Genomic DNA, 26,486 nt, shown 5'->3' with positions numbered 1-26,486 from the left:
CTCTATCATGTCTCCTCTCATCCTCCTCCTTTCCAGTGAATAAAGCCCTAGCACCTTAAGCCTCTCCTCATATTCAATACTCTCTAATCCAGGCAGCATCCTGGTAAATCTCCTCTGCACCCTCTCCAACGCCTCCACATCCTTCCTATAATGAGGCGACCAGAACTGAACACAGTACTCTAAGTGTGGCCTAACTAGAGTTTTGTAAAGCTGCATCATCACCTCGCGGCTCTTAAACTCAATCCCGCGACTTATGAAAGCCAACATCCCATTGGCCTTCTTAACTGCTCTTTCCACCTGTGAGGCAACTTTCAATGAACTGTGAATATGAACCCCCAGATCCCTCTGCTCCTCCACACTGCCAAGTACCTTGCCATTTACCCAGTACTCTGCCCTGGAGTTTGTCCTTCCAAAGTGTACCACCTCACATTTCTCCAGGTTGAACTCCATCTGCCACTTGTCAGCCCAGCTCTGCATCCTATCAATATCCCTCTGTAAGCTCCGACAGCCCTCCACACTATCCACAACACCGCCTATCTTAGTGTCGTCCGCAAACTTACTAACCTAGCCCTCCACCCCCTCATCTAAGTCATCTATAAATATCACAAAAAGTAGAGGTCCCAGAACCGATCCCTGCGGGACACCACTAGTCACTGCCTTCCAATCCGAGGGCACTCCTTCCACCACAACCCTCTGCTTTCTACATGCAAGCCAATTCCTAATCCACACAGCCAAGCTTCCCTGGATCCCTTGGCCTCTGACCTTCTGAAGAAGCCTACCATGAGGAACCTTATCAAATGCCTTACTAAAATCCATGTAAACCACATCCACCGCACTGCCCTCATCAATCTTCCTGGTCACCTCCTCAAAGAACTCTATCAGGCTTGTGAGGCAAGATCTTCCCTTCACAAATCCATGCTGGCTGTCCCTAATCAGTCCATGATTCTCTAGGTGTTCATAAATCCTATCCCTTAGAGTCCTTTCTAACAGCTTCCCCACCACAGACGTGAGACTCACCGGTCTATAATTCCCTGGCCTATTACCTTTTTTGAACAAGGGGACAACATTCGCAACCCTCCAATCCTCTGGCACCATCCCCGTGGACAACGAGGACTCAAAAGATCCTTACCAGTGGTTCAACAATCTCCTCCCTAGCCTCTCGAAGCAGCCTGGGGAAAATCCCGTCAGGCCCCGGAGATTTATCTGTCTTAATATTATTTAACAACTTCGACACATCCTCTCTCTTGATATCTACAACCTCAAGAACATTACCCCTACCAACACTCCCTTCCGCATCATCAAGACCCCTCTCCCTGGTGAATACCGAAGAGAAGTGCTCATTGAGAACTTCTCCCACTTCCGCCGTCTCCAGGCAAATTCTCCCACCTTTGTCCTTAATCGGACCTACCTTTACCCTAGCCATCCTCCTACCCTTCACGTACTTGAAAAAGGCCTTGGGATTTTCCTTAACCCTACTAGCCAACGCCTTTTCATGTCCCCTTCTAGCTCTCTTCAGCCCTTTCTTAAGTTCCTTCCTCGCTACCCTATATTCCTCACGGGCCCTGTCTGAACCTTGCTGCTTATACCTCACGTATGCTACCTTCTTCTCCCTAACAAGTCATTCCACCTCTCTCGTCACCCACGGTTCCTTCACCCTGCCATTCCTTCTCTGCCTCACTGGGACATATTTATCCCTAACATCCTGCATAAGATCCCTGAACATTGACCACATCTCCATGGTACATTTCCCTTCAAAAAGGACATCCCAATTTACACTCCCAAGTTCACTCCTTATAGCCTCATAGTTCACCCTTCCCCAATTAAAAATCCTCTTGTCCTCTCTGCACCTGTCCCTGTCCATGACAATTTTAAAGGTTATGGAGCAATAGTCACTGTCCCCCAAATGCTCACCCACCAATAGATCCTTCACCTGTCCCGGTTCATTTCCTAAAACTAGATCTAACATGGCATTCCCTCTAGTCGGCCTGTCAACATACTGCGTCAGGAATCCCTCCTGGACACATTTAACAAATTCCGTCCCATCTAAACCTTTGGCACTAAGCAGGTTCCAGTCTATATTTGGGAAGTTGAAGTCTCCCATTATAACAACCCTGTTATTTTTGCTTCTCTCCAAACACTGTCTGCCAATCTGCTCCTCTATATCTCTACTGCTACAGGGGGGCCTATAGAATACTCCTAGTAGAGTAACTGCTCCTTTCTTGTTCCTTAATTCCACCCATACGGACTCTAGAGATGATCCTTCTACAACATCCATCTTTTCCACAGCCGTAACAGGGTCCCTGACCAGTATCGCCACCCCTCCTCCTCTTCTCCCCCCTTCCCTATCCCTCTTAAAACACCGAAAACCAGGAATATTCAATATCCACTCCTCTCCTGACGTCAGCCACGTCTCAGTAATAGCCACGATATCATAGTCCCTCATACTTATCCAAGCCCTCAGTTCATCCCCCTTATTCCTGACACTTCTTGCATTTAAGTAAACACATTTCAGTCCATCTACCTTCCTACTTTTATAGCCTGTATTCTGCTTCTCCTTCCCCAAAGCCTCTCTACCTGTTTGATCTAACTTTTCCCCATCCCCTTCTTCCTCTGACCTACTCCTCCGGTTCCCTTCCCCCTCACAAACTAGTTTAAACCCTCCCGAACCACCCTAGCAAATCTCGCTGCAAGGATATTGGCCCCCTTCTGGTTCGGGTGTATCCCGTCCTCTCTGTACAGGTCCCACCTTCCCGAGAAGAGATCCCAATGATCCAGAAATCTAAATCCCTCCCTCCTGCACCAGCTTCTCAGCCACCCATTTATCTGCCACCTCCTCCTATTCCTGCCTTCACTACTGCGTGGCACTGGCAGCAATCCCGAGATTGCTACCATTGAGGTCCTGTTCCTCAGTTTTCTGCCTAGCTCCCTGAACTCACTCTTCAGGACCTCATCCCCCTTCCTACCTATGTCGTTGGTGCCAACATGGACCACAACTTCTGGCTGCTCTCCCTCCCGCTCAAGAATCCTGTGGACCCGATCAGTGGCATCCCGGACCCTGGCACCTGGGAGGCAACATACCATCCGGGATTCATGCTCACTGCCACAGAACCTCCTATCTGTTTCCCTGACTATCGAGTCCCCTATCACTACCGCATGTCTCTTTCCCACCCTTCCCTTCTGAGCAGCAGTACCAGTCCCAGTACCAGAGACCTGGTAACTGCAGCTAGGCCCCTGCAGGTCATCCCCCTCAACAGCTTCCAAGGCAGAAAACTTGTTACTGAGGGGAACAGCTTCCGGGGTTCCCTGCTCTGTCTGCCTGCCTGACTTCTTCTTCCTCTTCCCTCCCCTGACAGTCACCATTCTATCTGCCTCCTGAACCTCAGATGTACCTGCTCTAAGGGGGGTGACTGTCACCTGATGAACCGTGTCTACATAACTCTCTCCCTCCCTTATGCTGCGCAGTGTTTGTAGCTGCGACTCCAGCTCATCAACTCTGAGCCGAAGTTCGTCCAGCCTCAAGCACTTACTGCAGATGTGGCCATCTTGGACCGCAGCAAGGTCCACGAGTTCCCACATCAAACAGATGCAGCATATGACCATGTCCTCCATCTGACTACCTTTCTTTTTTCCCTAGTTAGACCCACCTACAAATCTATAATGAACAACAGGTAAACCTTGCCTTTACCTACTTACCAGCTACTTACCCTCCTTGCCCCTTCAGGCCGAAGCACCTTGAGCCAAAGCCCAGAACACACTGCTCCCACTCACCTCTCCATAAGAACCTCTCCATTTACTCTGGGTAATGTGAATGAATCAGTCAGCCTGAGTAATGGGCAACCAGCTTTAAGTAGAAACAGTACTTCTTGAGAGCTACCAGAGGGAGACTGGAAAATAAACAAAAAAAAAATCAAAATCATGCTTGATAATTTGGTGAAGTACTTATTAAAGACAAGTGATAGAATTTTGCAGTTTTATAAGGAGCAAGGAGAAATATAAAATGTCTAAATTCACACATGGACAAATCATCTCAATGAAAATCAAGATTTAAATCGATCAACATGGTTAGTACTTAAACTTGAAAGTTCATAGGTAATGGATTTTAGGTGGCAGTTTGATTAAGGCTGGCAACTTTTACTGCAGTCCTGATCAGGCTTTCCTCTTACCAACAGCTTACACAGAAATGAATAAATACAGCTGATAGACCTGTCATAATTAATTATACATGTTAAATTTCTGAAACTCTAAAAGAAATAATTGCTCATATACTGAAGTGAAGTGTGTTTGGAACTTTAGACTTACAGGCTGCAAAGTGGCTTCTTAACCCTTCATTTGTCATGCTCATTGTAATCTCCAAACTTTCTGATCACTAAATTGGTAAAGGCCGAATAAATCAATGTGCTGTGCCCCTGTCTGAATCAGTATTTGGTTACAGTAAAACTGCATTAATTTGACATGCTAGTGATTTTGTTGATGCCATGGTAACAGATATTCCAGTCTATTGGATGCTATTCCAATTAATACTCCAACATATTTTTTAATTCACTTTTTCTTTCGGTGTGACACATTAGTGAACCTGGTAAATTTAAAGGGAGTGTGGGAAATGAGGCCCCAGTGAGCTTAGGGGGGGCGGGGTGGTGGGGGAGCAGGGTGCAGAGACTGGATCCCCAGTGAGTTTAAAGGCATCGTGGGAACGGGGCCTTGGTGTGTTAAAAGGAGTTAGGAAATCTGAGTTTTGGTGTGTTAAAGGGAATGCAGGGCCTTGGTGTGTTAAAAGGAGCATGGTCACCAGGATCCGGTGTGTTAAAGGGGGTGTGGGAAATGGGGACTGGTGAGTTTAAAAGGAGTGCAGGAACTAGAGCCCCAGTGAGCTTACAGAGAGTGGGGGAACTGAGGCCACTGGGTGTTGATGGAGTGCGAGAACCAGGACTGGTGTTTTAATAGGTCCTAGTTTGGGAAGCAGGCCCCTACTTTGTTAATGGGAGTGTAGGAACTGGGGCCCCAGTGTATTAAAAGGAGTACAAGTTTAAAGGGAGCACAGGAATCAGGGGCCCCAGTATGTTAATGGGAGTGCAAGAACTAGGGCCTTGCCTTGTTAATGGGAGCACGGGAACTGGTGCCCTGATGTGTTAAAGGGAACACAGGAACTTGGAAGCTGGTTTGTTAATGGGAGCATTGGAACTAGGGCTCTAGTGTGTTAATGGGACTGTGGGAACAGGGACCCTAATAAGTTAATGGAGAGCATGAGAACCAGGGCCCAGTAGACAGATGTTGGAACTATTAAGATTTCCAAAAAATTGGAGTTTTACTGGCTGTAATTCTTGTTCTGGTATTGTGTACAATAATTTGACCTGACAGGCTATCCTTAAAAAGGCTGCTGTATAAAAATGCACTTGTCACTACTCCCCATCACTCACCTTAATTGTCCCCACTGACTTCCATGCCATCATCACCAGCTCCAATCATTTTCATTCCCAATCTAGTCAGCTGTCCATCAGTCTGTCACCTGCACATCGATTTTCATTCTGTACTACAGCCAAACAGACTGAAGCATATCACACTTAGTTGCTCAGTGATAATAGATATGGATATAGGAGGCTAAACAGAGTTTTCGATTGATGAGGTTGATTGGTTGTGTTCTTCTGTTGCTATTTTAATAACTGACCACTGGTTATTACAGGGTTAACTAGTCTCAGCAGGTGCCATCATCAAAGCATTATGATTATTTTCAGCATTTCTTGGACACCTGTTGAAGAAACTGATTTGATTTTTACTGTTGGTTTCTATAATTGGCAGTGCACTCTGCCGGTTAAGGCCAAGGCAGTATGTTCAGATCTTCCTCATGACCTGAATGGCTGAAACACAGCCCTTGGCACCCACTGAGTTACATTCCAGAGAACTTCTTTGAGAAAGGAGAATATAAAACAAATAAAAACAAAAGCATTCAACAGGAAATGACTTTTAACTAGTTCCAGATTGCCAGTTCCAGCAAGTGAAATTGTGTAATAAGCTGCATAATCAATAAGGTATTTTAGATGCAAAACACGATAATGCTGGAGGAACTCAGCAGGTCAGGCAGCATCCGTGGAGAAAAGCAGGCGGTCAATGTTTCGGGTCAGGACCCTTCTTCAGGACTGAAGATAGGAAAAGAGGAAGCCCAACATATAGGGAGGAGAAACAGAGCAGTGATAGGTGGACAGAAGAGGGGAGGCAGGGTGGGCACAGGGTGGTGATAGGTCGATGCAGGTAAGCGATAGTGATGGGCAGGTGTGGGGGAGGAGGGGAGAGCAGATCCACCGGGGGTTGGGTCAAAGGTATGGAGGAAAAGGGTGGAAAAAAGAGGCTAGGAAAGGGAAGAAAAGAAGAGGCATGGTTGGGGTTGGGGTTGGGGATTACCTAAAGTGGAAGAATTCAATGTTCATGCTGTTAGGCTGCAAGGTTCCAAGACAGAAAATGAGCTGTTCCTCCAGTTTGTGCTTGGAATTCTCCCGGCAGTGGAGGAGGCCGAGGACTGACATACCTGTGGAGTGGGAGGGGGAGTTGAAATGACTGGCAGCGGGGAGATGCAGATCACTTCATTACAGATATATCAGGAGATGGTGACCTTCATGTTAGAGGTGATATGCAGTTCTTTGCAAGGGTTCAGCAATAATCCCAGCCCACAGCAGTTACTAGTTCAGGTGACGGGTGCTGCTGGAGGCACCAAAAAGCCCCTAGAACATATTTTTGGTTCGGTGTAATCTGATGCTGATGGAGGAGGTCACTGTCACATGGGAGCAGATTGAAGCTCTTCAAGAACAGCAGTCATCAGCTTGATGTCCTCTTTGAGCAGCAAGATGCCATTCACAAGCAGATTGTGGCTCCTGGTGATGCAGAGGTGCCACCCTGAGCAAAGGGGTGATGCACATGAGCAGCTGGCTTTTCTCCATGAGCGGTGTGATGTTTCATGTGAGCAGATGGCTCTCCTACATGAACTGAGAGATGTTATTCATGAACAGATAGCTCTCATACACAAGCAGAAAAGTGGCAGGCATACATTCATCTGTCTTCTGTAGGAGCAGAGACCTGCACACTCCTTCCCCCCCCCCCCCCCACCACCCCCCACCCCCCAACACACATCTCTCTATAGTGAGCAGTCCTGTTGTGATTCCACAAATGGATGATTCAAAGAAGAGTGATGATATCAAGGCCAGAAAGCCATGATTTCAGCTCTGTCCTCCAGCTCAGCCTGGGTCTGAAGGGTGAAACAATAGTCGTGCAGTCAGAGTGCCAGTAGATCAGGACACAGCTGCACAGGTTGACTCTGTGGTTAAGAAGGTATATGATGTATTGTCCTTCATCAACCGTGGAATTGAATTTAGGAGCTGAGAGGTAACGCTGCAGCTATATAGGACCCTGGTCAGGCCCCACTTGGAATACTGTGCTCAGTTCTGGTCACCTCACTACAGGAAGGATATGGAAGCCATAGAAAGGGTGCAGAGGAGATTTACAAGGATGCTGCCAGGATTGCGGAGCATGCCTTATGAAAGCCGGTTGAGAGAACTCGGCCTTTTCTCCTTGGAGCAATGGAGGATGAGGGGGGAGCCTGATAGAGGTGTATAAGATGATGAGAGGTATTGATCGGGTAGATAGTCAGAGGCTTTTTCCCAGGGCTGAAATGGTGGCCACAAGAGGACATAGGTTTAAGATGCTGGGGAGTAGGTATAGAGGAGATGTCAGGGGTAAGTTTTTTGTTCAGAGAGTGGTGAGTGCGTGTAATGGGCTGCCGGCAACGGTGGTGGAGGCGGATACGATAAGGTCTTTTAAGAGACTTCTGGATAGGTACATGGAGCTGAGAAAAATAAGAGGGCTATGGGTCTCTAAGGTAGGGACACGTTCGGCACAGCTTTGTGGGCCAAAGGGCCTGAATTGTGCTGTAGGTTTTCTATGTTTCTATTTTTCTATGACTACCCCAGACCTGGAGAGATCACCCATTTGTGCAGGTTTAGGATGTTGATTTTTTTTCCCCTCTCATGAGATTAGTAATTCACCTTCCACCCCTGCCTTTTAAACAATTACGCTCCAGTCATGTCCCACAACCAGCTATTTCAGGCTACTCCTTCAATTGGTCAGGGGCAGCAGGCTGAAGCCAGCCATCTTATGCAACAGCTTCTCATATATCATCAAACACAGCTGTGCAACCTCAAATGAGAAAGAGAACTGCAGTCATAGGCACCACTTTGCAGAGCTAAGTTATTGAAACCCATCTATTAGATGGTCAAAAGGGAATTGGACTGGAGTGCTTAATTTGAAAGTTCATAGTTTTCACTTTATGTGTTTGATTTCACTTATTATATATGATTTTTAATACAAGCAATATTCAAGATATATTCTCATTTAGGACACACAAAATCTTTCAGTGCGCAGAGAGAAGTCACTGGTGATAACATGTTGCTGACATTGCTTTATACCTAATGAATGCTTCTCATAAGGTTCAAATGTATTTCAAGTCAACTGGCTTGAAATTATATTTAATTGTGGCTAGCCTGTGAAGGATGCTTTTCAAATAGAAAAGATTGCCTCACTACAGTGCAGCATGCATGTGTGAAATAAGTACCACTAATCCCACTGCTGTCACGTAATTCAACAACACAAGGAAATAGCAGGAGTAAGCCACCAGGTCCTACAAGCCTGCCCCACCATCATGGCTGATCTATGCTGGTCTCAACTCTTCTTCTGTGTCAGCTCCCCACAGCCTTCGATTGCTCAATCTTTCAAATATTGATCCATCTCCCCTTTAAATATATCCAGTGATCCAGCTTCCACCACCCTTGGGGGCAGAGAATTCCAGAGATTCACCGCCCTCTGAGAGAAGACATTTCTCTGCACCTCATTTTAAATTACTGGACCCTTATTTTGTAACTCTCTCCCCTTTTTCTTCCCCACTGCCATCAGGTTATTGAACTGATCTGAAAAACCCTAATTTTACCTCAGATTATATTTCCCTGAATTTGCACTAATGTGTTATGAACCAGCAACAAAAGAAACACACCGAGTCATGTATGTGTTAAAAACTATTTTATTAATAACTACTTATGAGAATAAGAAAAATAAAAGTAAAAATGTTAGAATGTTAGAAGTAAAAATGTTAAATCTTAAACATTAACCCCAAAACCTAAACTCGTGTGTGTGTGGCAAATTCCCAAACTCCAAGTCCAGGAATGGTTCTTAAAGTTCAGTTCAGCAAGCCATAAGGTGAAAGGTAAGCAAAGGCTTCTTCAACAACCACCGCTGACTGAAGACAAGACGTAGTTGTAGGGAGAAAATAGAGAGTAATTACGAAATCCAAATGTTCCACTTTGGAACCCAAACAACACCTCAGTGTTTACTCGGTAGTGACTTCCTCACTCTGAAAGGCACTCGAATCGTGGCCATCCACACAAATACCTGCTTCCTTCTACAGGCCAGCAACAAAGTGAACTCCACTGCTTGGTTCCGAAGTATCTGCCGCCCCGAAAAGCATCGGAGATGTGGCCATCCACACAAATACCTGTTTCCCTCTACAGGTTAACGACAAAGTGGACTCCACTGGATTACTCCAAAAATCCATACGTGGATTGTAGAGACAGACACAGTTACTGTTTTTCATCCATCGATAGAGACTAGCAGTCTGGTCTCCCTCTCCCTCAGACTAACTCTGACTTACTGCTTCAAAAACGTCATTATGTTGTTTATCTTCTGTTGTAACCACGCCAACATACACACACACTACTATGCTCTATCTTAAAGGGACCTTCACCAATAGTAACCCAGTTTGTAACACACCTCCCACCTAAAAAGAATTTTTTCCCCCCAAAAAATTTAACCGCGCATATAGTTAGTAATGTGTTAATAGTTATCATTCTACACAATTAAAGAATATCAGATTAGTAAAGATACATGTTTCTCATTTAACATCTGGAAAGTCATGGCTGATTGCCTTCCATGTGACCATGTGACATATCACGTGTTCATACTTCCATTTTATCCATTTTCAAACAAAATTAATTCTCTCACATGTTGACCTTGTTGCAATTGGAACTGGTCCAATTTTGTTTCAAGGTTCTTTGATTCAATGTTGTTTATGAATTTCACTGATTCAATGTGTAGTCTGCCATAAGCTTTAACCTTCGAATTTTCAGACACTTTAATGTCAACAGAATTGGCCACAGCTGTTTTCTTCACAAAACAAAATGTTCCAATTTGGCAGGCTTTCTGCAGGTTTTTAAATTTCTGAGCAGAGTCCAGCAAATTAACCCGTTGTTCTCCTGGCAATTTTAAAATTACTTTTTCTCGATGTCCAGACACAAATTCAAAATCTAAGGTTTCCTGCACCAACTGTCTCACTGCAAACAAAAGCAAATGATCTCCTTTGTCCCAAACCTCTGGCAATGGTGTAACACAGTCCACAACCACCTTCGAAAAGGGCTCAGCAAAAACAGGAATATGCTTCAAAGGAACCACAAGGGAACTTTGATTCAGTTTCTCTACCATCTCATCACTTGAGAGTGCTTTTTCTCTCAATTCAGTAAGCTCAGGGTCTTTAGTCTGTTCCACTATAAATTCTTTTCTGGACAGAGACAAATCCTTAAATTCAGGCTCAATACAAGGACTTTGATCTTCCAGTGAAGACAGAAAAGTCTCAGACAGGTCATCATAATTTTCCTCCTGTTTAGGGCTGTCACAGGGACCAACATCAGGCTGCACAGGACTATCGGTCTTGGCTAATTCTTTAGCTCTAGCTCGAGTCACCGCACAGGATGGGTAAACATCTGGATCATTCTCAGACTCATCCCCCAGGAAACTTTTTTCCAAAAATGTATCCATGGTTGCTGGTTTCCACACACACAAGCCAATTGAAAAGAAATTTTCAGACCGACCACAATCAGTTGTCCAATTTGTTCAAACTCAGATCTCCAGTAACAATCTTGAGTTTGACTTCAAACCACCCTCGTCAATCTTGGGATCAATCCCGGATGAGCCCCCAATTTTGTTACGAACCAGCAACAAAAGAAACACACCGAGTCATGTATAAGTGTTAAAAACTATTTTATTAATAACTACTTATGAGAATAAGAAAAATAAAAGTAAAAATGTTAGAATGTTCGAAGTAACAATATTAAATCTTAAACATTAACCCCAAAACCTAAACTCGTGGTGTGTGTGTGGCAAATTCCCAAACTCCAAGTCCAGGAATGGTTCTTAAAGTTCAGTTCAGCAAGCCATAAGGTGAAAGGTGAGCAAAGGCTTCTTCAACAACCATCACTGACTGAAGACAAGACGTAGTTGTAGGGAGAAAATAGAGAGTAATTACGAAATCCAAATGTTCCACTTTGGAACCCAAACGACACCTCAGTGTTTACTCGGTAGTGACTTCCTCACTCTGAAAGGCACTTGAATCATGGCCATCCACACAAATACCTGCTTCCTTCTACAGGCCAGCAACAAAGTGAACTCCACTGCTTGGTTCCGAAGTATCTGCCACCTCGAAAAGCATCGGAGACGTGGCTGTCCACACAAATACCTGTTTCCCTCTACAGGTTAACGACAAAGTGGACTCCACTGGATTACTCCAAAAATCCATACGTGGATTGTAGAGACAGACACTCTCTCTCTCCTCCTTCAGACTGACCGCTTCAAAAACGTCATTACGTTGTTTATCTTCTGTTGTCGTAACCACGCCAACACACACACACACACACAACTATGCTGTATCTTAAAGGGACATTCACCAATAGTAACCCAGTTCGTAACAAATGTCATAATGATATTTTTGTTTATTTTGTCAGGTAAGTTATATAATAATTTATGTCAATTTAAGTTTATGTAATTTAAGTTTGTCATGTTTATAATGTACTATGCTGCTGCTGCAAAAAGCTTAATTTTCATGGCATTTATATTCAGGGTATGTATGCCCGTGACAATGAACTTGAACTTGACCCTCCCACTACTGAAAACAGGCGGCAATTGACTACTATCTTTGGTATAAAGTTTGATTCCTATCTTGTGATCCTTCTCCCCTACTTGAAGTGTTCTTCAAAAACTTAGAACTACAGATCCTTATGAGAAGCTGAGGGGTAACAGCAAAGTGTTGTGGTGAAATGAAACATCTGCTCGTTATACCTATTCTCCAGAAGACTTCATTTATGCATGGCATTAAAAGATGCATGAACAAGCCAGATAGAATTAGAGGTAGATCCTTGAGCAAGATCATGTGACAACATAGTGATTGTATCTGTATGGTTTGAATGATGTGAACATGATCCTCACACAGATTTCACCAGTACTTTTACATTGTGTATCGTGGAATGCTCAGTTAGTCCAGTGGCTTAAACTGAACCTTATCACTCCAAGTCACTTCCACTAGGAATTGTTCAGTGCTGAATGAGTGTGGACTTTATTAGCATGAGATGTTAGCCCTAAAGTGGTGGGAGCATTCAGTGTGTAGAAACATAGCATAAGATGCACAGCCCTGCAGTTAAAACATGGAGCAATACAGAAAAAGTGCTGGAGGAACTCAGCAGGTCAGGCAGCATCCATGGAGGGAAATAAACAGTCGATGTTTTGGGCCGAGACCCTTCATCAGGACCATAAAGGAAGAGGGCAGAAGCGAGAATAAGGTGGTGGTGGGAGGGGGAGGAGCACACGCAGGCAGGGGATAGGTGAGTTCAGGTGATGGGCGAGTCCAGGTGAGAGGGGGAAGGTAGGTGGGTGGGGGAGGGGGAGAACATGGACCTCTAGAGGGAGTGAACAATAGAATTACAACTCAGTCTTTTAAAGTCCCATTCAAATAATTACACCTCTCTCCCCTTAATTTACATGAAGACATATAAAATACAGTCAAAAAAGTGCAACGTTAGAACAAAATCAGAACTAACATTTCCATATTAACAAGTTCAATTCATCTGGTGGTTTAACTATAGAAAAATACAGGCCCTTCAGCCCACCATGTTGTGCCGACCTTTAAACCACGCCTAAGACTATCTAACCCCTTCCTCCCACATATCCCCCCTCATTTTAAATTCCTCCATATGCTTATCTAACAATCTCTTGAACTTGACCAATGTATCTGCCTCCACCACCACCCCAGGCAGCGCATTCCATGCACCAACCACTCTCTGAGTGAAAAACCTCCCTCTGATATCTCCCTTGAACTTCCCACCCATTACTTTAAAGCTATACCTTCTTGTATTGAGCATTGGTGCCCTGGGAAAGAGGCGCTGGCTGTCCACTCTAACTAGTCCTCTCAATATCTTGTATACCTCTATCATGTCTCCCCTCATCCTCCTTCTCTCCAAAGAGTAAAGCCCTAGCTCCCTTAGTCTCTCCTCATAAACCATACTCTCCAATCCAGGCAGCATCCTGGTAAATCTCCTCGCACCCTTTCCAATGCTTCCACGTCCTTCCTATAATGAGGCTACCAGAACTGGACACAGTACTCTAAGTGTGGTCTAACCAGTTTGTAGAGCTGCATCATTACCTCGCGGCTCTTAAACTCGATCCCACGACTTATGAAGGCTAACATCCCGTAAGCTTTCTTAATTACCCTATCCACCTGTGTGGCAACTTTCAGTGATCTGTGGATATGAACTCTCAGATCCCTCTGCTCCTCCACACTACCCAGAATCCTACCATTAACCTTGTACTCCGCCTTGGAGTTTGTCCTTCCAAAGTGTACCACCTCACTCTTCTCCAGATTGAACTCCGTCTGCCACTTCTCAGCCCAGTTCTGTATCCTATCAATATCCACCTGCAAGCTTCGACAGCCCTCCGCACTATTCACAACACCATTGACCTTTGTGTTGTCTGCAAACTTGCTAACCCAGCCTTCCAATCTGAGTGCACACTAGTCACAGCCCTCCAATCTGAGTGCACACCCTCCACCACAACCCTCTGCTTTCTACAGGCAAGCCAATTCTGAATCCACATGGCCAAGCCTCTCTGGATTCCATGCCCTCTGACCTTCTGAAGAAGGCTACCATGTGGAACCTTGTCAAACGCCTTACTAAAATCCATGTAGACCACATCTACTACACTACCCTCATCAATCTTCCTGGTCACCTCCTCAAAGAACCCTATCAGGCTTGTGAGACATGATCTTCCCTTCACAAAGCCATGCTGGCTGTCCTTAATCAGTCCATGATTCTCTAAATGCTTATAGATCCTATCTCTTAGAATACTTTCCAACAGCATACCCACCACAGATGTAAGGCTCACCAGTCTGTAATTCCCTGGACTATCCCTACTGACTTTTTTTGAATAAGGGGACAACATTTGCCACCCTCCAATCCTCCGGTACCATTCCTGTGGACAACGAGGACTCAAAGATCCTAGCCAACGGTTCATTAATCTTGTCCCTTGCCTCGTGGAGCAGCCTGGGGAATATTCCGTCAGGCCCTGGGGACTTATCTGTCCTAATATTTTCTAACAGCTCCAACACATCCTCTCTCTTGATACCTACATGCTCTAGAACATTAACCTTACCAATAGTGTCATCAAGGCCCCTCTCTTTGGTGAATAGTGAAGAGAAATATTCATTGAGAACCTCACCCACTTCCACAGCTTCCAGACATATCTTCCCACCTTTGTCTCTAATCAGTCCTACCTTTACTCTCGTCATCCTTCTGCTCTTCACGTACGTGAAAAAAGCCTTGGGATTCTCCTTAACCCTACTCGCCAAAGCCTTTTCATGTCCCCTTCTTGCTCTCCTCAGCCCCTTCTTAAGTTCCTTCCTTGCTACCCTTTATTCCTCATGAGCCCTATCTGATCCTTGCTGCCTACAACGTATGTATGCTGCCTTCTTCCTCTTAACTAGATGTTCCACCTCTCTTGTCACCCACGGTTCCTTCACCCTGCCATTCTTTCTCTGCCTCACCGGGACAAATTTATCCCTAACATCCTGCAAGAGATCCCTGAACAACGACCACATCTCTATAGTACATTTCCCTTCAAAAATGTCATCCCAATTTACACTCTCAAGTTCTAGCCTTATAGCTTCATAATTTGCCCTTCCCCAATTAAATATCTTCCCGTCCTCTTTGCTCCTATCCTTGTTCATGACAGTGCTAAAGGTTAGGGAGCGGTGGTCACTGTCCCCCAAATGCTCACCCACTGAGAGATCTGTCACCTGATCCGGTTCATTACCTAATACTAGATCTAATATGGCATTCCCTCTAGTTGGCCTGTCAACATACTGTGACAGGAATCCATCCTGAACACACTTAACAAACTCTGCCCTGTCTAAACCTTTGTGACTAAGCAGGTGCCAATCAATATTTGGGAAGTTGGTCTCCCATGATAACAACCCTGTTATTCTTGCACCTTTCCAAAATCTGCCTCCCAATCTGCTCCTCGGTATCCCTACTGCTATCGGGGGGCCTAGAGAATACTCCCAGTAGAGTAACTGCCCCTTTCTTTTTCCTAACTTCCACCCATACTGACTCTAGAGAGGATCCTTCTACATTATCCACCCTTTCTGCAGCTGTAATAGTATCCCTGACCAGTAACACCACCCCTCCCCCTCTTCTCCCCCCACCCCATCCCTTTTAAAACACTGAAATCCAGGAATATTCAGTATCCATTCCTGCCCTGTTGACAGCCAAGTCTCTGCAAGAGCCACAATATCTAGTCCCATGTACTTATCCAAGCTCTCAATTCATCATGCTTATTCCTGATACTTCTTGCATTTAAGTAAGTGCACCTTAGCCTATCCACCTTTCTACTTTTATACCCTGTACTCTGCTTCTCCTTCCTCAAAGCCTCTCGACATGTTAGATCTGACTTTTCCACATCCACTTCTTCCTCTGACCTACCCCTCTGGTTCCCATCCCCCTCACACACTAGTTTAAACCCTCCCGAACCACCCTAGCAAACCTGCCTGCAAGGATATTGGCCCCCTCAGGTCCAGGTGTAACCCGTCCTCTCTGTACAGGTCCCACCTTCCCCAGAAGAGATCCCAATGATCCAAAAATCTAAAACTTTCCCTCCTGCACCAACTCCTCAGCCATGCATTCATCTGCTATCTCCTCCTATTCCTACCTTCACTATCACGTGGCACTGGCAGCAATCCTGAGATTGAGGTCCCTTGAGGTCCTGTTCTTCAGCCTTCTGCCTAGCTCCCTAAACTCACTTATCAGGACCTCATCCTTCTTCCTACCTATGTCGTTGGTACCAACATGTACCACGACTTCTGGCTGTTCTCCCTCCTGCTCAAGAATACTGTGGACCTGATCAGAGACATCCCAGACCCTGGCACCTGGGAGGCAACATACCATCTGGGATTCATGCTCACTGCCACAGAACCTCCTATCTGTTTCCCTGACTATCGAGTCCCCTATCACTACTGCCCTCCTCTCCTCCTCCCTTCCCTTCTGAGCAGCAGGACCAGTCCCAGTGCCAGAGGCCTGGCTACTGATGCTTGATCCTGCTGGTCATCCCCCTTAACAGCTTCCAAAGCAGAAAACGGTTACTGAGGGGAACAGCCTCCGGGGTCCTCTGCACTGTCTGCCTGTTCCCCTTCTCTTTCTCTCCCCTGACAGTCACCCTTCTATCTACTTCCTGGACCCTAGAAGTACCTGCTCTAAGGGGGGGGGGTGGGGGGTGGGTGACTGTCTCCCGATGCACAGTATCTACATAACTCTCTCCATCCCTGATGCTTCGCAGTGTTTGAAGCTGCGACTCCAGCTCATCAGTTCTGAGCCGAAGTTCATCCAGCCTCTAGCCTGTACTGCAGAAGTGGTCACCGTGCACCCCAACAGGGTCCACTAGCTCCCACATCAAGCAGCTGCAGCACACCACCACGTCCTCCATCTGAACTAATTCTTTCCCTCCCTAGTTTTATCCTACTTAAAATTTATAACAATAACAGGTAACAGGTAAACCTTACCTTTACCTACCAGCTACTCACCCGCCTCGGCCCGTTATCGCCTAGGCCCGTTGAGCCAAAGCCCAATATAAATAATATATTCAAAATATTAATATAGTTTACAAATAGTATATATTCCTCTAAGGCAAAATAAAGCAAACAAAAAGTGGTCCAGCTATTTCTACCAAGAGATATTGGAACTGATGCTGTGCTTCAGACGATATTGACAAGGGAATGTAAAGGAGAAATATGACCTATTGTTGGCTCCTGCTGCATTTTCCCTGCCCCTGACATTTCTAAGCTTATTCTTTTCTGATGAAAGGTCATTGAGCTGAAATGTTACCTTTTTTGTGTTACACCTCAAATGCTTCCTGTTCTACTGAGTGCTTCCAGCATTAAATTAGGTAATTTACCAGACAATCCAGATCAGTTCTGGGGGGACAATTGCCCCATCATATCTCTTCCAGAGCAAATCCCATGTTCCAGCCCCGGCCCTTTCTGTGTCACCATAGGCAGTGCATTCCAGATTCCAATTGCACACAGCATAAAAAAGTAAAAAAAAAATTGGATAGCATAAGTTAAACTGAGATGGGAGGAGGTTCATGGAGCTTAAGCACCAGAATGGATGTGTTGGGCTAAGTGGGCTGCTTCTGTGCTATACAGTGAATACAATTCTCATGACACGATGTTATGTATTTTCTTGGGTAGACTGCCAGTGAGTTCAATTTACACTGACTGTCAGAGCTGATGTGAATGCTAATAGGGCATTAAGATTCAGTAATAATATTGGTGTTAATAAAGTGGGTATTAATATTTACCCATACTCCTAATTTTTTTCCTGTAAACATTTATTAAGTGTCTTAGCATTAATATTTGTTGCCTATTATTAAGTAACCAGTAATTCACAGAATGTATTCAAATTTGCTTGGGATTTGCTTAATTTATATAGCATCTTTTAATTTTGCAAATTGAGAATTAGTATTAAAGCATAGTGAGCTGCAACAGTTCAAGGAATGAGCAGAACTGAAAATAGCTTTTGGAATCAGACAAAGGGAAGTCTCTGTGACCACATCAATTTGGAGGTCGCATTGATTTTCATTTTCCTGAACACTTTGGCAAGATCAGCAGAAGACAAGAGCTTGATAGTTTGAAGGTTATAGAAGGTGATTCTTCGCTACCAAGCACATTCTGAGTGTGATTCATGTGGACATTGGTGAGGAATAGGTTCAAGAAAGACCAAATAGACGTCTTTAAAGCTGTAAAAAGTTTAAATAGGATATGCAGGATATGTATTTTCACTTGTGGGAAGGTGTTTAACTAGGGTCATTCATAAGATAGCCACCAAGAAACCCGGTAGACATTTCAGAAGTAACCTCTTTACCCAAAGAGAAGTGAGAGTGTGGAACTTGTTTCCACAGGAACTAGTTTAAGCAAATAGTGCAGATACATTTAATGGGAGGCTGAAAAAGCACATGAAGGAGAAGGGCTATGCTAATAGATTTAGATGATGTAAGAGGGGATGAGGCTTCTGTGGAGCATGAGAACAGGCATTGACTGGTTTCTGTGCTGTGTAAAATTATCCAATTCTCTCCAATGTAAAATTGTGACAAGTTTAGTTGGGGAAAGCTGATACCGCAAGTGGATGGAACAGAACTTTCAGCAAAAAATTCTAGTTAGACATAAGGAGAAACATTTTTTTTGGAGAGGGTATTTCTGATCTGGAACACTGCTATTAAGGGTGGTGGAAAGAGAATCAGTCATGGTTTTCAAGAGACAATTGGGTAGGCAATGAAGTCAAATAATTTGCTGAGCCAGCGTAGACTTGATCGGTCAAATGGGCCGCTGTGTCATAACAATTCTGTGTTTCATTGAATCTACTGACTAAAGGCTTTGCATAGATACTTCTGATCCCAAGGATAATCAAATAAAATACTCATCCCCCGATAAACCCATGTTGTCCCGGCAGATTTTTATCTCCAAAAATATGGTTGGCTTAGATTGGATTAAGTGTTAACATTCTCAGATTGAACATTCAGCTCAAACCTACCTACTTCTGAAAATAAGTGGTCATGATATGGGACTGCGATCCATATTCAGTATCTCCCCAAGCTCAGCATCATCGACCACCACCTTCAACCCCAGGACCACTTGCCTCCCAAACAGATGAGGACCTTCCCTACTCTGCCATTTAGAAGCCTTCATCTCTGCTCTTGCACCTAGTCTCCTCTGAAATGTTCCATACCTAACAGAGAACCAAACCTCCCAGAGGAGACACAAGAGACAGTAATGTGTTGGATATTTTTGCTTTTCTGAATCTAGAGAAAAAAAAGAAACTGCTGAAAGAACACACACAAAATGCTGGAGGAACTCAGCAGGTCAGGCAGCATCTATGGAGAGAAACAAATAGTTGACGTTTTGGGTTAAGACCCTTTATGAGTCCTGGTGAGGGGTCTCGACCCAAAAAGTTGACTGTTTATTTCCCTCCAATAGATGCTAACTGACCTGCTGAGTCCCTCCAGCATTTTGTGTGTGTTGCTCCAGATTCCAGTGTCTGCAGAATATCTTGTGTCTCCAAACTGCTGGAAGAATTCAGCAGGTCAAGCAGCATCGGTAGAGGCAAAGATGTCCTGATGCAGGGTCTTGATTCAAAACGTCATCCATCCCTTTACCTCCACAGATGCTGTTTGACCAACTGAGATCCTCCAGCAGTTTTTAACCAATGGCAAGTTAGGAAAGCACTGCTCTAGAGTCAGATCTCAGAAGCTTGTGAGGAAGCCCAAATTCCAGATGTCCTGCTACAACTCCTTCCCACCCTACTCTGGGATTTCCACACCCCACCCCATCCAAGTCAGAGCTGAACGAGCTGTGTTTGTACATATCCTTTTTATCCAGTAATGTATTGGATATCTTTGCTTTTCAGAATGTGTTGTGTTGCATAGAATGATGGAGGAACTGCAGGGCACCATTCAAAATCAATATGATGTGAGAGGTAAGAGTCCATGGTGACTTAGAGTAATGGAATGTTGTTCCATTGATTCAGCTATTACCCTGTTTCTTTTCCTCCTTTTTCTCAGTTTTCTCACTCATCCAGTAAAAACTGACAACTCACTGACACAGCAGAGATTGTGCTGAAAAGGTGTTTTAAGATTGAGATTTGTGTTGATGATCCTGGATGAAAGTCCAGTGTTTTAGCATTGTAAACAAGAGTTTACTCTAGGGATTCTTACTCTTTAGGGACTTACTTCCACCACTTTTCCAGTCTCATTGTAGATATTGTTTATCAGTTTGTTAAGGAACAGTTTTTAATCCAATTTTCTTCCTTCTGTCCACTTATAAAGATAAGATAAGATCTTTATTAGTCACATGTACATCGAAACACACACAGTGAAATACATCTTTTGCGTAGTAATTTTGGGGGGCAGCCCGCAAGTGTCGCCACGCTTCCGGCGCCAACACAGCATGCCCACAGCTTCCTAACCTGTACGTCTTTGGAATGTGGGAGGAAACCGGAGCACCCGGAGGAAACCCACACAGACACAGGGAGAACATACAAACTCCTTACAGACAGCGGCCGGATTTGAACCCGGGTTGCTGGCGCTGTAAAGCATTGTGCTAACCACTATGCTACTGTGCCGTCCTAAAGGTTCGACATCTGGGAATCAACCTGGTATCCTAGCCAAGTGACCGTGCTTCAAATGTGGCAGCAGACTGTTGATGAGTTACTGAATCAAAAGAGGGTTTTATGGTTGATACCGAGTTCATTATTAAGCACAGACTTCCCACACAATCCACCGGGAATGATTGAAGAAAACTTCCATGCACTGAGTGATCTTTATAGGATTAATTGCAGTGATTGTAGTCACTGCTCTCCCGATGTTCCTATCTACTCCCAGCTCCCTTGTAACCCCTACTCCAACTCTGTTCCAGAATAGAGTGACTGGATTTCACCACCCAGCAAACCAATGAGCTGCCTATCGGTGCTTGCTCAGTTCAGGCAACAAAGTCAAAGTACTTGAACGTAGTCCCACCATGGAAGTGGTTCAAGTCTCTTGCTAGCGCCACTAGGAAGGCAGTGCAAGTTCCCGATCCTCAAACACTCTGTCTTCAGCAAAAACCAATATATCCCTAATATTGATTGGAACCTCCTTAGTGCAAAAAGTTTAGATGGGGCAGAATTTGTTAGGTGTGTACAGGAAGGATTCCTGATACAGTATATGGACATACTAGAGAGAGGCCATGCTTGATCTGGTATTAGGCAATGAACCTGGTCAGGTGACGGACCTCTCGGTGGGCAAGCATTTCGAGGATAGTGACCACAACTCCCAGACCTTTAGCATAGCCATGGACAAGGATAGGAGCAGACCGTGTGGGAAAGTATTTAATTGGGGGAGGGTAAATTATGATGGTATTAGGCAAGAAATTGGGAACATAAACCAGGAACAGATGTAAATGTACTGCAGGAATATGGAGGTTGTTTAGGGACCACTTACATGGGGATCTACGTAAGTTTGTCCAGCTGAGACAAGGAAAGGATGGTAGGGTGAAGGAACCATGGTTAACCAGAGAGGTGGAAGGTTTAGTCAAGAGGAAGAAGGAAGCATATTTAAGGTTTAGGAAGCAAAAATGAGACAGGGCTCTTGAGAGTTCTAAGGTAGTCAGGATGGAGCTTAAGAACGGACCTAGGAGAGCTAGAAGGGGACATGAGAAGGCCTTGGCAAGTAGAGTTAAGAAAAACCCTAAGGCGTTCTACATGTATAAGAGCAACAAGAGGATGACTAGGGTGAGTGTAGGAACACTCAAGGATAAGGGGGGGGGGATATATGTGTCTGAAGGCAAAGGAGGTAGGGGAGGGCCTGAATGAATAGTTTCCTTCAGTGTTCACCAGGGAGAGAGACAAATGTGAGGTTAGCGTAGAACAGGCAAATCTGTTGGAGCATGTTGAGGTTAAGAAAGAAGCAGTGTTGGAGCTACTAAAAAGCATTATGATAGCTAAGTCCCTGGGTTCGGACAGGATATACCCCAGGTTACTATGGGAAGGGAGGGAAGAGATTGCTGGAGCATTAACGATGATCTTTGAGTCCTCCCTGGCCACAGGAGTGGTATTGGAGGACTGGAGGATGGCAAATATTGTTCGATTGTTCAAGGAAGGTAAAAGGGATAATCCTGGGAATTATAGACCAGTGAGTCTTACATCAGTGGTGGGCAAACTACTGGAGAGGATTCTTAGGGACAGAATTTATGAGCATTTGGAGAAGCATAGTCTTATTAGGGATGGTCAACATGGCTTTGTGAAGGGTAGGTCATGCCTCAGGAGCCTAGTAGAGTTTTTCGAGGAAGTGACAAGACAAATTGATGAAGATAGTGCAGTGGATATGATATATATAGATTTTAGCAAGGCATTTGACAAAGTTACCCATTGTAGGCTCATCCAGAAAGTCATAAGGTATGGGGTCCATGGAAAATTCCTGTGTGGATTCAGAATTGGCTTGTCTACAGAAGGCAGAGGGTGGTTGTAGAAGGGGAGTATTCGACCTGGAGGTTGGTGACTCGTGGTGTTCCACAGGGATCTGTTCTGGGACCCCTGCTCTTTGTGAATTTTATAAATGACTCGGATGAAGAAGTGGAAGGGTGGGTTGGTAAGTTTGCAGATGACATGAAAGTTGGTGGTATATAGTGCAGAAGGTTATCGTAGGTTGCAACAGGATTTAGACAGGATACAGATCTGGGTGGAGAAGTGGCAGATGGAGTTAAATCCGGAGAAGAGTGAAGTGATACACTTTGGAAGAATGAACTTGAAGCCAGAGTACATGGTTAATGGCAGATTTTTAGCAGTGTGGAGGAACAGAGAGATCTTGGTGTCCAAGTACATAGATCCCTCAAAGTTGCCGCACAAGTAGGGTGGTTAAGAAGGCATATGGTGTGCTGTCCTTCATTAGCTGGGCATTGAGTTCAAGAGCCACGAGTGATGTTGCAGCTCTATAAGACTCTGGTTAGACCACCCTTGGAATATTGTGTTCAGTTGTGGTCACCACATTATAGGAAGGATGTGGGAGCTTTGGAGAGGGTGCAGAGGAGATTTACCAGGGTGTTGCCTGGATTGGAGAACATGTCTTATGAGGAGAGGTTGAGGAGTTAGGGCTTTTCTCTTTGGATCGACGGAGGATGAGCGGCGACTTGACAGAGGTGGATAAGATTATGAGAGGCATAGACAGAGTGGAGAGCCAGCACCTTTTCCACAGGGCCGTAATGGCTAATACTAGAAGTCACCTGTTTAAGGTACATGGAGGAAAGTTCAGGGGAAATGTTAGAGGTAGTTTTTGTTTTACACACAGAGTGGTGGGTGCCTGGTAGGCACTGCCGGGGGTGCTGGTAGGGGCCAATGTGATCGGGTCATTTAAGAGAGTGTTAGATGGGCACATGGACAAAAGAAAAATAAAGGGTTATGAGAGGTGACGTAGAGAGGGATAGATTGAATGTGGATAAGGTTTATATAGGTCGGCACAACATCGTGGGCCAAAGGGCCCGTACTGCGCTGTACTGTTCTGTGTTATGTGTTCTGTGTTCCAATCTATTGGAGGAACTCAGCAGGTCGAGTAACAAATATGGGGGATAGAGCCGGGGGGAGAATGGGGGAAGGAATGTTTCAGATCAAAATCCTGTATCAGGACTGAGAATGGAGAGGAAAAATAGTCAGTATATAGAAGGCGAGGGTTGAGACAGGGGTTGTAGGTGATAGGTGGACCGAGGAGGGTTGAAGGATGACGGGCAGATGGAGCCATGTAGGGGAGCGGAGACGATGACAGGAAACACTCTGGCTTGCTTGGAGTCCATAATAAATGGTTGTGTGAGCACTGTCCACTCGATCTATGCCTCTCATCATCTTATCAAGTCACCTCTCATCCTCCTTCACTCCAAAGAGAAAAGCCCTAGCTCACTCAACCTATCCTTATAAGACATGCTCTCCAATCCAGGCAGCATCCTGGTAAATCTCCTCTGCATCCCCTCTAAAGCTTCCACATCCTTCCTGTAATGAGGCGACCAGAACTGAACGCAATACTGCAAGTGTGGTCTAACCAGAGTTTTATAGACCAGCAGCATTACCTGGCAGCTCTTGAACTCAATACCCCGCCTAATGAAGGCCAACACACCATACGCCTTCTTAACAACCCTATCGACCCGCACAGCAACCTTCAGGGAACTATGGACGTGGATCCCAAGATCCCTCTGTTCCTCCACACTGCTAAGAGTCCTGCCATTAACCTTGTATTCTGCCTTCAAATTTGATCTTCCAAAATGTATCATTTCACACTTTTCCAGCTTGAACTCTCTCAGCCCAGCTCTGCAGCCCATCAGTGTCCTGTTGGAACCTACAGCAACCTTCTACACTATCCACAAAACCACCAACCTTCGTGTCATCTGAAAACTTACTAACCCACCCTCCCACATCCTCATCCAAGTCATTTATAAAAATCACAAAGAGCAGGGGTCCCAGAACAGATCCCTGCGGAACACCACTGGTCACCAACCTCCAGTCAGAAAATGTTCCATCTACAACCACCCTCTGTCTTCTATGGGTAAGCCAATTCCGAATCCACACAGCCACGTTTCCTTTGATCCCATGCCTCCTGACCTTCTGAATGATCCTTCCATGAGGAACCTTATCAAATGCCTTACTGAAATCCATGCACACCACATCCACTGCTCTACCTTCATCAATGTGCTTTGTCATATCCTCAAAGGATTCAATCAGGCTCGTGAGGCACGGCCTTCCCCTCACAAAGCCATGCTGACTGTCCCTAATCAGCCTATGCTTCTCCAAATGCTCTTAAATCCTGTCTCTAAGAATCTTCTCCAGTAATTCATCCACCACTGAAGTAAGATTCACTGGTCTGTAATTCCCAGGGTTATCCCTACTCCCTTTCTTAAACAAAGGAACAACATTTGCCACCCTCCAATCATCTGGCACTACTTCTGTGGCCAGTGAGGGTGCAAAGATCATCGCCAAAAGCGCAGCAAGCTCTTCCCTCGCTTCCCGTAATAACCTTGGATATATCCCGTTCAGCCCCGGTGACTTATCTATCCTAATGTTTTTCAAAAGTTCCAGCACATCCTCTTTCCTCACATCGACATACCCTTGCGTATCAGCCTGTTGTACGCCATCCTTAATCCTACTCCCCAAGGCCTTCTCATGCCCCCTTCTAGCTTTCCTAAATCCATTCTTAAGCTCCGTTCTGGCTACCTTGTAACTCTCCAGAGCCCTGTCTGATCCTTGTTTTCTAAACCTTGGGTAAGCTTCTTTCTTTCTCTTGACAATATATTCTACATCTCTTGTCAACCATGCTTCCTTCACTCTACCATCCTTACCCTGCCTCAGTGGGACAAACCTATCCAGAACCCTATGCAAGTACTCCCTAAACAACCTCCACATTTCCAGTGTGCACTTCCCCAAGAACATCTGTTCTCAATTTACGCTCCCAATTTCCTGCCTAATAGTGTTATAATTCCCTCTCCCCCAATTAAATACTTTCCCATATCATCTGCTCCTATCCCTCTCCAAGGCTGTTGTAAGGGTCAAGGAGTTATGGTCACTGTCTCCAAAATGCTCTCCCACCGGGAGATCTGAAACCTGATCAGGCTCATTGCCTAGTACCAGGTCCAGTGTGGCCTCTCCTCTAGTCAGCCTGTCCACATACTGTGTCAGGAATCCTTCCTGGACACACCTATCCCCTTTTCACACTAAGGAGGTGCCAATCAATATTAGGGAAGTTGAAATCACCCATGACAACAACCCTGTTATTTTTCCACCTCTCCAAAATCTGCCTCCCGATCTGCTCCTCAGTGTCTCTGCTGCTATTGGGGGGTCTGTAGAATACTCCAATAGAGTGATTGTTCCCTTCCTATTTTCTGACTTCCACCCACTCTGACTCAGCAGACGATCCCTCCAGGACGTCCTCCCTCTCTACAGCTGTGACACTGTCCCTGATCAGCAAAGCCACTCCCCCACCTCTTTTACCGCCGTCTGTCCCTTTCGAAACATCTAAACCCCGGAATATCCAGCAGCCATTCCTGCCCTTGTGACAGGCAAGTCTTTGTGATGGCCACATCATATTTCCATGTACTTACCCACGCTCTAAGTTCATTAGCCTTGTTCCTGATACTTCTCACATTAGACACACTTCACCCCATTCAACTGCCCTTTCAACTGCCTATCCTTCCTCACAGTCCTTCTACACGGTGCATCTACTTGTGCACTAAATGAGCCAACCTCTGCCCTATCACTTTGGTTCCCATCCCGCTGCCAAACTAGTTTAAACCCTCCCCAACAGCAAACCTGCCCACAAGAATATTGGCCCCCCTCCGGTTCAGGTGTAACCCGTCACTTTTGTACTGTTCGTACCTGCCCCAGAAGAGCTCCCAATGATCCACAGATCTAAAACCCTGCCCCCTGCACCAACTCCTCAGCCATGCATTCATCTGCCAAATCAACCTATTCTTACCCTCACTGGCACGTGACACAGGCAGCAATCCAGAGATTACTACCCTTAAGTTCCTGCTTTTCAGCTTCCTACCTAGCTCCTTATATTCCCTCTTCAGGACCTCATCTCTT

At 45.2% G+C, this 26,486-nt stretch overlaps 1 protein-coding gene across 1 annotated transcript in view; it reads left to right on the top strand.

Annotated features, from left to right (window-relative positions):
* Window positions 1-26,486, top strand: part of LOC127572475 (coiled-coil domain-containing protein 152-like) — an 87,615-nt gene that overhangs the window by 31,777 nt on the left and 29,352 nt on the right. The window contains exon 4 of the mRNA XM_052019797.1: window positions 19,800-19,868. Within this exon, the coding sequence (XP_051875757.1) occupies window positions 19,800-19,868 (69 nt within the window). The remainder of the gene's footprint in view (window positions 1-19,799; window positions 19,869-26,486) is intronic.

The sequence above is a fragment of the Pristis pectinata genome, chromosome 7 (assembly GCF_009764475.1).
Source record: "Pristis pectinata isolate sPriPec2 chromosome 7, sPriPec2.1.pri, whole genome shotgun sequence".
Classification (NCBI taxonomy): Eukaryota; Metazoa; Chordata; class Chondrichthyes; order Rhinopristiformes; family Pristidae; genus Pristis; species Pristis pectinata.
The sequence above is the reverse complement of the archived record's forward strand: the minus strand, read 5'-3'. Positions and strand labels throughout refer to the sequence as shown.